At 48.1% G+C, this 11,181-nt stretch overlaps 3 protein-coding genes across 3 annotated transcripts; 1 reads left to right on the forward strand and 2 right to left on the reverse strand.

The window, feature by feature from the left end:
* Nucleotides 1–176: 176 nt before the first annotated feature.
* Nucleotides 177–2,033, reverse strand: TRV_00159 (uncharacterized protein; the record flags this gene model as incomplete). The annotated part of the gene is made up of 2 exons (XM_003025617.1): nt 177–1,410; nt 1,477–2,033. Coding segments are annotated over 2 exons (1,791 nt in total), but the record flags the coding sequence as incomplete, so codon positions are not given.
* Nucleotides 2,034–2,422: 389 nt separating this feature from the next.
* Nucleotides 2,423–4,295, reverse strand: TRV_00160 (uncharacterized protein; the record flags this gene model as incomplete). Its single annotated transcript, XM_003025618.1, has 5 exons — nt 2,423–2,576; nt 2,660–3,185; nt 3,244–3,338; nt 3,394–3,575; nt 3,639–4,295. 5 exons carry the CDS (start codon nt 4,293–4,295, stop codon nt 2,423–2,425), a joined length of 1,614 nt encoding a protein of 537 aa, XP_003025664.1.
* Nucleotides 4,296–5,612: 1,317 nt separating this feature from the next.
* On the forward strand, nt 5,613–7,951 carry TRV_00161 (uncharacterized protein; the record flags this gene model as incomplete). The annotated part of the gene is made up of 4 exons (XM_003025619.1): nt 5,613–5,652; nt 5,708–5,936; nt 5,994–6,376; nt 6,432–7,951. The coding sequence occupies 4 exons, from the start codon at nt 5,613–5,615 to the stop codon at nt 7,949–7,951; spliced, it is 2,172 nt and encodes a 723-aa protein (XP_003025665.1).
* Nucleotides 7,952–11,181: the final 3,230 nt, after the last annotated feature.

Genomic DNA, 11,181 nt, shown 5'->3' on the forward strand with positions numbered 1-11,181 from the left:
AAAAAAAAAAAGAGGACAGAGTATTGTATCAGTCGAGAGGATCATGTCTAAAGGTGCATTCGTCACCCTTTATACACTTTCCCTCCTTCCAGTACCGACAAGGGACCAGGCCAGCTTTGGGCTGTGTAGTAATTAGTTTACATCCGCCCTGCATGGGAGAATAGGATGGTACTTACATGTTTCTTGATCTTTGCACGTTTGTTATGGTCATATGAATCATCACCTTCATAGCTGCGCTTGTTATCCCCATCCTCATAAAAGGTCTGATTGAATGCCTGTGAATCTGTATTTTGGCCCTGATTTTGCTGCTGCTGCTGCTGTTGTAATTGGCTAGCTGGATTCGAAAGCTGAGAGAGAATAGCAGCTAGATTGGGGGTTGGAGGGGTAGTAATTTGGGGGAAAGCGGTAGCCTGTTGCATTTTTTTCTGGGCGTTCATAACTGCCAGCAGTTTTTGGAAATCCAGACCTTGAGCACTAGGGGCCTGCCCTGACTGGGAAGTCTGTTGCAATTGAGGCGATTGTGCATTGGCTGTAAATTGGGCGAGCGTTTGTTGTAAATCAGGAACATTGGGAGGCATAGCCGGCTGTTGTTGTTGTTGTACTGGTTGAGGCTGCTGATTTTGCTGAAGAATCTTTAATAGGGACGATATCTCAAGAGGAGCTGCGTTGTTTGGTTGAGCTCCAGGAGTAGCCTGAGGTGCTGCCTGGACGGGTGGCGAGCGGGAATCAAAGTATCGCTGTGACCGGGCCTTGACAAAGTGATCTGGTTCTCCAAACGGTACGAGAGGGCTATATGGTTCATCGTCATTGTCCGGTGGCGGAGGCTCTTTGGGGGTGTTTGGAATATCCGAGGGAGAAGTATAGAAAACGCTGAGAGTAGTGGCTTCTCGCTGATCTTGCGCCGTCTTCTCGGGGCTATCTGCAGTCTTTGAACCGCCGGTCTTGATGAAGTTCCTCTCCCGGTCTTCTTCTAGAAGGTCACTAAAGTCGATGGCTGAGAGGGCCGTGTATGGTGCTAAGCTCTCTTCGTTCCAGCCCTCGTCCTCATCATCAAGGTCATCCAAGCCATGGTGAAGTTTAAGAGTCCTACCCTCCCCAGCGACATCGCCGACATCACGCATCATACTGTCATCGTAGCCAATCTCTTCCTCAGGGTCATGAGTGAATAAACGCACTTCTGTGAGACTGCTGTCTGGCTTCCAGGTGACTCGCAATTTCCTCCGTGCCTCTTTCCGAAGCCGCTTCTTGCGTTCCTCATCTGTCTCGGGTGGACTGTCTTCTTCCTGTTTTGATGGACTACGTTCTCGAGGCTTATTCAAATTGGCCATAGTCTCAGAGAAAGAAAAGGCAGGCTTTGCTACCGGCGGCGGAGCTGGCTGAGGAGTCGTCTTAACCTCAGTAACGACACTACTATAGGTTAGTAAGCTTGTTAGGTATGATGGTTATGATTGAGGTTAAGTATAAGGGGTAACATACGTCGGCTTATCCTTTGCTGCGGCAGCCGCTGCTGCACGAGCAGCGTTTGATGTTCCAGGTTTCTTTGACGCTGACATCAAGCTGCTGAAAAGACTCGGCGTGGGCTTAGGTATGACTATATTGGCTTTGGGTTTTGTAGATGCCTGGGAAGTGCCATTAGGGGTTGATCTGCCGTCCTTTGCAGGGGCGGTCATTTTCTTTGCTGCGGCCGAGGCGCCTCCAGACACGACTCGGGTGGTGCCCTTTACAAATGATGGGGATACCACCCGCTTCGTCAATGTTGTGCTACTGTCGTCTTCCCTGGCCCGCTTGATACCGACAATAGGCTGAGATGAGCTATTTGTAGCTTCTCGCTGCTTTGTAGCTTGAGACGTCGTTGACCCTGGGGCACTACTGTCTTTGGCCGAAGATTTGGCAGCTTCAGCTTTCTTCTTAGTAGCAGCAGTAGCATTCTCCATAATGGATTGAGCTAACTCCTTGATTGTGCTCCCTCCTTTTTTAATGAACCGAGAAAGTATCTTGTCATTTTTAGTCTTTTCTAGCATTGCAAGGTCCATTGTCGTAAATTTGCCCATTAACTATTATCATCGTTAGCTTGATTGAACTGTTTAGGTTTTTTCAACGTGGATCATATATACCTTTAATATGTTGACCGTTAGGGGCCCGTCACTATCTGCCGCTGTGTGACGGTCCAGTAAGAAGGAGTAGAATGCCGCAACAATACTAGGATGTTCGCCGAATCTATATATTATAAATAAGTATTCAAGAGCATGCTATATTAAGTATTGATTAAAATTTCCCCATGTTGTAAGAAGCCAGCATAGCAGCAGGCTTCAGCAGGAAAGGGGTAAAGAGGAGGAGTTTATCATATGATAGCATTATCAGCAGCAGATGTGGTCCCCGGGAGACGCACACGGGCTCTGGAGGCCTTGTCTATTTCAAAAGGCTAGGGCAGTTTGGGCAAATTGCCACGTAGGCAATTGCCGTATGCAGCAAATGAGATTCCCTCCCATTTATTTGAGAAGGTAACCATTGCTTCTAGCTCTTGATGAAACAAGGCATATATGGTGCAGGAATCTCCCAGGTGCCTCTTAACATGGCTACATAAGATGCTATCCGTCGACTCAAGCTTCTACAGGAGGATATAGGGGAAGCTAGATGAAAGAGAAAGTCCAAGACGTACCTTCTAACATATGATGGGTGACCAAACTCCAGGGTATTGTTAATGATCAAGTCTAGCAGTCGCCTCTGAAGAACCACCTCCTTTTTGAGAGACGGGATTTTTCCTTCAAGGTTCTGATTTTCCGCAGCTTTGAGGGCCTCGCTACGAGCTTTCCAGGTATCTCGCACCCCCTTAACAAGGTCCGAGAACTGGATCATGGCATTCCTTACATCGGCCGCTTTTGCGTGTCGATTGCGTGGAGCCCAAACCACTTTAATAGTGTCATACCCAGTCCTACCTTCAACATCATCTGGTCGTACCGCGGGGATGGGGGAAGGCTCAGCTGGTGGTTCTTCTACCTCGAGGTCGTCGTCTGATTCGTCACTGCTGTAATCGCTTGACGATTCGCTCTGAGTTTGATTAAGTGGTTGCTGCACGGCTGGTTTAGTGATGAATTTGTTTAAGAGTGTTTGTGTTTTTTGCTCTACTCCTTTCTTTTTCCGAGGTTTGGCGGCAGTGGGGGCTTTCGGAAGAATGGTTTGGAGACCTAGAAAAGGGGGTTAATATGAAGCGAACATGAAATAAAAGATAATGAATCATTTTACCATTGGAATAGACAACGGGAGCAAGGCCAACGGGTCCTGTCGAAGTCTGAGGAACCACAGTTTGAAGCCCATTTGCTATTTGTAATTCACTCGTTCTAGATTCAAGGTTAGAATAAGTCTAGCTTTATAATCCAGGACAGGGGAACTGACTTGAGGCTTGTCGGCCGTTCTAGCTCTGCAGGATTGATAGCATAAAGCTGCTGCGGTTGTTGTTGTTGGGATTGCGGTTGTTGGTCGGGTGTCGAAAGGAAGTGAGGATCAATGGTATTGTGATATGGTGAATGAGAATGTCGAGTGGTGAAGTCGCCCGGGAAACTTGCTGGTCCCCCATGCTGTAAAAGTTACCGATTGGTTAGATATTGCTAGTAAAGATAGGGGGAAATCGAGAAGTATACCTGGAGTCCCAGCTGTAGAGTGCTTGGTACTAAATAGGAGGACTGCTGTTGTCGATCAAGGGTGTTCGTCGCAATTGGAGAGGCTTGAGCCACTCGCTGTGCCGGTACGCTGGCAGGGTGTTGATCATACGCACTCTGTTGCTGGACTTGCGATTGGGTTGCATAGAAGGTCTGCGGGTCGTATGTGTAAGGGTGATATGAGGAGGCTGCCTGCGCGGCATCGAAAGTAGGAGTTTGTTGTGTATGGTACGGCGACACCCGATATGGGCTAGGCATAGAGAACTGTTGCTGCGAGTCAAGAGCTACAGGTTGGTGTTGTATTGATGTTTGCTGCCATGACTGCACCTGTTGCGGCTGCTGCTGTGCTTGAGGTTGTTGCTGTTGGTGTTGTTGTTGGTGTTGTTGCGGCGGCGGCTGCTGGTGCTGCTGTTGAGATTGCGACTGCTGGGGGAGCGAATAGATGTTCTGGTTTGTCTGAGGAGAAGGTGAATGTGGGCTTGGGCGGAACACAGGATGATCCCACCCTATGCCGAACGGCTGGTCGTTTGTCGGGCCAGTCCCGTATAGAGTGCTCATCCCACCCCAAAACTCGCCATGGAAATGGCCTACACCCGGATCCGACGGCGGCGGCGGATTGGGATCCGTGGTCGAGTCCATCGTCGTTTAGATGTCAAAGGCCGCAGCTCGATATATAGAGGCCGAACTATGGGCGGCGAAAAGTAAATAAAAGTAAGAAAAGGTTGCCGGCAGGTACAGGTCACGTGCTATGGTTGGGCGGTATAAAGTTGTGGCTGCTTTAATGCTGACAAAGCTAGAGCTTGCCCGATTTGGCTAGCATAAGTGGCGTCGTGCCAGGATCACGTAAGCTTTCTGCCGCCGCTTTTGCCTGTACTGAAGGGGGAGCGGCTCTTTTCTTAACGCAGCGTTTGTGTATAAAAGGCTGGGGAAGTGGTTGTGTGTGCGCGATGCTCTGGAACCATTAGCCAGGCTGAGCGTAGAGAAACAAGGCTGAGCCGCTGGGCATGAGCCCTTTCCTTTCCCCCGGGAGCTTTCTTGTTGCCGTGTGGTGATGCTCGGGGTGTGTCGTCTTTATAGTGATCCTGGGCTGTTGGCCCTCAAAAACAAAAGAGAATCCCCCCCTTTTTGCGCAATTTTAATATACCCAACTCCAAAATAGTCAGAGGCAAAACGAGAGAATGAAAATGACAAGGAAACAGAAGAAGAAAGAGTACAAGATCTTAGGTTGCTGGTCGTAAATGCAGCAGTAAAACAGTTGCCTTCTCTCAGTAACCCCGTCTCTCCAAACCAATAACCTGCTCTGTTAACTTTGTTTTTAGCGCCAGTTGAGTAGTACGGAGTATCCTTCACAGACAACTATTTTTCAGCAGTAGAATAAACCTGGTCGTAGGTGCTGGCGCGTGGCGGACGGGTGCGAGGAGGTCGTATGATATTACTGTGAGGCTGGTGGCATAGCGCTCCTCTTTACGGTGGCGCGGTATGCGATGACACGAGGAACAAGGACAAGAAATGTACAAGAAGAGGCCACCAAGGAAGGCAACGCTGAACGAACCGACCTCTGGATGAGTTAGAGGTGGTTGGCGATGCACAAAGGAGGTTGGAGTTGAGGTTGAGAAAACTGGCGACGTTCAGGGTTTTGACCTTCTCTTAGGCGTTTCGTTGCTTATGTGCTCACCCGATCACCTGATGCTCTTCGGGCCGCTGTTTATCCAATATCACGTGTGCGTCTCTTACGTCAGCCATGTGTGTGAGCTTCATTGCCAGTAGAGCCGCGATAGCATCACTGCAACACTGCAACCATTCGCGATTTATATATTACGGGCGCAGCGACGGCGCAGAGCTGGTTGATACGTATAGTGTACTGGCTTGACTAAATTTGCATGAACAAAGGCAGTGACGAAGCTATCTAGTCAAGGAGAGGAAAGTTTTGCTTCACCAAACAAACTAGATGCTACGATGGCATCTAGCCCTCTCTCCCTCCGGCAGCGGCAGATCGGTACGTTCGCCCTCTGTTTTACCATCTAAGATATGACTCTGACATACTCCATCAGCTTCAATTGAGCATATTTTAAATCTGAACCATGAAATTCCTCCTCAAAACGAGCTTCAGGGGGAGTCTGCTGCAGGCAAAAACGGTCTCATACCTCGGGCTGCCCCCCTACTGAATGAGGATGGCGACCCAGTGTGGAAGATACTTGTCTTTGATAATCTTGGACGCGATGTCATTAGCAGTGTTCTTCGTGTTAATGACCTTCGAAGCTGGGGAGTTACAATCCATCTGTTCGTGCTTATTACCCCCCATATTCCGTTTGGTGGCCGTAGCTGACCACTAAATAGTAATCTAAACTCACGGCGCTACCCTATTCCAGATGTGCCGGTTATATACTTGGTTGAGCCAACTATTGAAAACATCAAAATGATCACCTCCGATCTATCTAAAGGCCTCTACTCCCCCGCATACGTGAACTTCCTCTCCTCCGTTCCCCGACCTATTCTCGAAGACTTTGCTGCAGAAATTGCCGCTACTGGAACAGCAGACAAGGTCGCCCAGATTTATGATCAGTATTTAAATTTTACCGTTGCAGAACCGGAGCTATTCAGCTTAGGCATGGGGAAGGATACATACTGGAAAATCAACAGCGCTACAACCAAGGATGAAGAGCTGGATGTTGTTGTGGACAGAATCGTCAGCGGTCTGTTCAGTGTCAGTGTCACAATGGGTGAGTTCATGTCTATCTCAAGATCAAAAACTGTTACTAATGTTCTACTATCCAGGATCGATACCCATTATCAGATGTCCAAAGGGTGGTGCCGCCGAGCTTATAGCTGCAAAACTTGATCGCAAGCTTCGAGATCATATATTAAATTCGAAAGACAACTTATTTTCTGGTGGCTCTCAACGACAGGGTATTGGATTACCCTCTAGCCGGCCTGTTCTGATAATAGTTGATCGAAATGTTGACCTTGTCCCAATGCTTTCTCACTCGTGGACGTACCAATCGCTCATTCACGATGTTTTGAAGATGCATCTGAACCGCATAACAGTACAGTCGCCTATCGACGAGTCCGATCTAAGTAAAGGCATGACGACTAAATCTTATGATCTGAATGTGAATGACTTCTTCTGGAATCGAAATGCAGGGGTGCCTTTTCCACAGGTTGCGGAAGATATTGATGCAGAATTGACCCGATATAAAGACGATGCAAACGAGATCACGAAGAAGACGGGGGCATCGTCCATTGAGGACCTCAATATTGATGCGGGTGCGTCTGCCCAGCACCTGAAGACTGCCATTACACTTCTACCCGAACTACGCGAGCGGAAAGCACTTCTTGATATGCATATGAATATCGCCACGGCCTTGCTCAAAGGGATCAAAGACCGCCAACTCGATAACTTCTTTCAGCTTGAAGAAAACATCAACAAGCAAAACAAAACGCAGATGCTGGAGATAATATCAGATCCCGAGAGAGGAAAGAACCCAGTCGATAAATTAAGGTTATTTATCATCTGGTTCTTGAGCACAGAGTCAGATCTGTCTCGTGCTGAACTCAACCGTTTTGAAGAAGCGTTGAAGCAGGCTGGTTGCACTGATATCAGCCCCATAGCGTACGTGAAACGCGTACGGGAGATCACTAGAATGACGATGATGTCAACATCGACATCAACCGCACCTCAGCAGCCCTCCTCCGATTTTTTCCGTGGCTTTTCCTCTCTCTCCAACCGGCTGACGGACCGCATTACAGCTGGCGCCTTAGGCGCGAACTTTGACTCACTTATTTCAGGTGTCAAGAACTTCCTTCCAGCCAACAAAGATCTTACCATTACGAAGATTACTGAATCGATCATGGACCCATCAGCGGCCTCCAGCTCAACCATTGCACTCACAGAGAACTACCTATACTTTGACCCACGGAGCGCCAATGCTCGTGGCGCCATGCCTCCTTCAATTGCATCCACTCGCAACGCCCAGTCTGGTGGATCTGCAACAAGCGGAACAAATGCCACATTCGGCCAAAGACGCCAGGCGTTCAATGAAGGTATCGTTTTCACTGTCGGCGGCGGCAGCATGGACGAGTATGGTAATTTGCAGGACTGGGTACATCGGACCGGCGGCGGACAGGCCGGTGCGGGAATCTCGGTCGGAGGAAGCGGAACGAACGCTGGTGCAGGCGGCACGGCCCATTCTTCTGCCCTTGGTTCGGGCAGAAGAGTAGTGTATGGCAGTACCGAATTGTTGAATGCGGATGACTTTTTGACAGAAGCTCTGGGGAAACTCGGACACGAGAGTTGATGATGACTTGAGTGATGAAGTGGAAATCAATAAGTTCACACAGCCTTAACGATAATAGTAAATATAGTTCTATCCACGTCGATTACTCCGTACTCCTTTTCCTTTTATCGCAAGGCAAGGTAGTTGTTGTAGAGCAAAGGTTTCTTCTAGGTAACGAGACAAGAAATAATCATTTAAAAAATAAAAAAAAAGCACCCCCGCCCGGACTCGAACCGGGATAGTCAGATATCAGAGGACGCCATCCCTGGGGGATCACGTGGCTTAGAAGTCTGAAACGTTAACCATTACGCCACGAGGGCTGATTGCGCTTAGAGGTCGGACCTCGAGAAACAACAAGAGGCATGAGCAGCCAACACCAAAGCCCGATAGTCAATAGAAGATGGAATGGGAATTATTGTCAGCCATGAGCAGAGAAAAGTGACCGGCTGTTTGAAACCGGTCTCTTGCTGTAACTACTAGCCATTTTCTCATCCTGTAGAAACCAGAAAAGCAGGAAAAGAGCCAATCAACCGCCAAAACCTGCACGGCATAGGCTAGTTATCCACGCAGGCTATTGTGACCAGTAGCTAGCCATTATCTTTTGATTCCTCTTCTACCTCTGGCTCATCTCGGGTGGCCATGCTGATGTGGATCTAGGTTCCTCGACTTAGGGAGGCGATCGAGCGAGCTGACGGAGCTTTCAGGGGAGGAAGATCGTGAGGCCTTGAGGTTTGGGGGTCCTGTAACCAACGGGCCGGTAGTGAACAGTCCTATTCTCGCTCAATCGGATATAGATGCATTCTGACAGTGGCCACATATGTACGTATTAAAGCCGTTACCTCTGCAGTCCTCGCAGTTGTGTTCTCTAAGCAAGCTCATTAGCCCCTGAGTCAAATCATAGAAAATGCGGTTGCTGCAAGTGAAGTTGATATTGATGATTAAAGAGGTTGGTTGAAACGCCCTTACCGGGGTGGATTGCCTGCGCAAGATCTGCAGGTAAGAAAGGTTCTACCATTATTGCAGAATATGTGCTGTGGGTCCAAATAAATGGTTGTGCGCCAGTCGTCATTATTTGGTTGTGTCATTGTATCAAAATTCGTAACTCGCCTGGGAATCACGATGGCAGGCATCAGAATACAGCAGTGTCTCGAGGCTGGGCGTATCTGCGAATTCAGACAGCCAAAGTAAAGACAAGGTATGCTTTTGGTTTTTCTAGTCGTATTTATGTAGGATATCTGATATCCAAGATATAAACGAGGCTTCTTGTAAAAAAATTGCCGAGGAGGGAATAGAGGTAGCAGGAGTAGATATCACCGTCTACAGACTCTCTCCAACACCCGGCCAGATCGATATTTAAGTAGAAAACCGCAGGCTAACAGATGGTGCGGCTATTGATTCCGATGGGCCCTCGAGCACTTGGTCGGGGTAACCTACCACACATAGCTTTGTGCAGGTGCGGCAACTGAGAACCACACTACAGGATAAGCTCTCAATTGCCGTACAACGGTAACGCTTCTCTAGGGGGTGGCAATCGGCTAAAGGCAAGGAGAACAACTGTATAAGTTAGGTTGATTCAGGCATAGCGGGTTTCAATTACCGTAACTTGAGCCTTGACCCTACGTCACTTGGCTTTTGTTAGCTCCTGAGTAATTGCTGATGCAGGCAAAATAGCATTGAATGTATGCTCGGGTGACACCAATATGGGCCTAATTGAGCACAACTTGCACACGACGTGCACTTCCCGGGTTTCCTCAATCTAGAGATAACATGTGCAGAACCCGGTGGTTTGTGTTGAGTAATGGGTAACTATCACATGAAATAAGGATTCAAGATGTGTCATAGCAGACATTGGCATGTAGCATATAAACAGTGCTTTCAACGGGCAATCATTCGCCTCAAAGGGTTATGTAAATCTGCTTACTTGCGCCATTCATTGGTTATGGTTTGCATGACTATGTTATCATTGCATATGAACCTGCAACATTGGATGCTAGATTTCCATTTCCTGCGATTCATCCTCCTGGAGCAAGCCATAGCTGGTTATGTGCCTGGCTCACAGGGCATTCGGGAAAAAAAAAAAAAAAAGATGTGGTCGCATGCATATTTCAAAGAGCAAATCAGGTTGGAAGAAAGGTGTCCAGTGCTCGGAAAGACCGTGTTGATAATGCCGAGTACGAACCGAATAATTGGATTGAGTGTCAAATGACGAGGACTCCAGCAGGCTTACAAGCCACTAGAGAGGTTCCTGTTAATCATCGTGTAACATAACGGCCTTTGATGGGCCATTACCTCCACACCGCTCCGTCCTAGGGTAGCATCGAGTATTTGGCATTCTCATTTCTACAGCATCAGCCTGTCCAAGCTTATTCTTTCGTTGAGGTATTGGTATAACGTTCAGCATTACCCATGTACACACGGAGGTAAGCGGAAATTACACCACTGTGCAATCTGCCAATTCAGTGTTCAACATGGAGACCCAAGAACAAGGTCCAAAGCCCATGTCAGGGACGCTGTGTAATCGAGATAATTCAAGAGCTTGGTGATAGGATATCTAGGCGCCAGAATATCTAGTGGGGGATATCCTCAGAGTGGGACAGGAGTAAAAATAGCCGAAGAGTTCCAGGGACAAGTGTGCATATTGTTTGGTCGAGCCTTGTCATGCATCACCAGGCACCAGCAAGGTAAAAAGCAATAGAGCCGGATACGGTGGAGTGTACTCCAGGTTTAGACTGAGAGAGAGAGAGAGATCAGCCAGTGATTTTGATGTTCAGATGCAAAGAGCATTGGGGGAGTTCTGCAAGTCAAGCAAATCAGACACTTTTTGTCCCTAAGCATACTCTCTGGGTAAGTTTCGGGTAACAAGAAACAGAGCAGATACTGGGTATAGTCGGCCTCAGCCCCAAAAGAAGAAACGAAAGAGAGTGGCCCTGGGCAGGGGATGAATATAGTCCATCAATAATGAATGAGAGCTCTTCGCAGGCAAAGAACAGCTGGGAGCAAAGGAGGAGGAAGCGATTGTTGCACAAGCGGCACTGGCCTGCCTAAAGCAGATTGTTGCATGAAGCATTAACTATTGATTAGTTACCTCCCAGCCAGTTCTGAGTAAAGAGAGACAGCTGTGAGAAGCCTAGTTAGTTGTTTCGGTGACCGGATCCTTGATAACGGGGGGGCGAATCGCCATCGGATCTCGTCGATGTTAAAGGGCACTGCTGGAAGTCGCTTCGTATTTTCTGCTCTTCCTTTCATTTTTC

This window comes from Trichophyton verrucosum (genome assembly GCF_000151505.1).
Source record: "Trichophyton verrucosum HKI 0517 chromosome Unknown contig00011_1.f1.exp, whole genome shotgun sequence".
NCBI classification, from domain to species: Eukaryota; Fungi; Ascomycota; class Eurotiomycetes; order Onygenales; family Arthrodermataceae; genus Trichophyton; species Trichophyton verrucosum.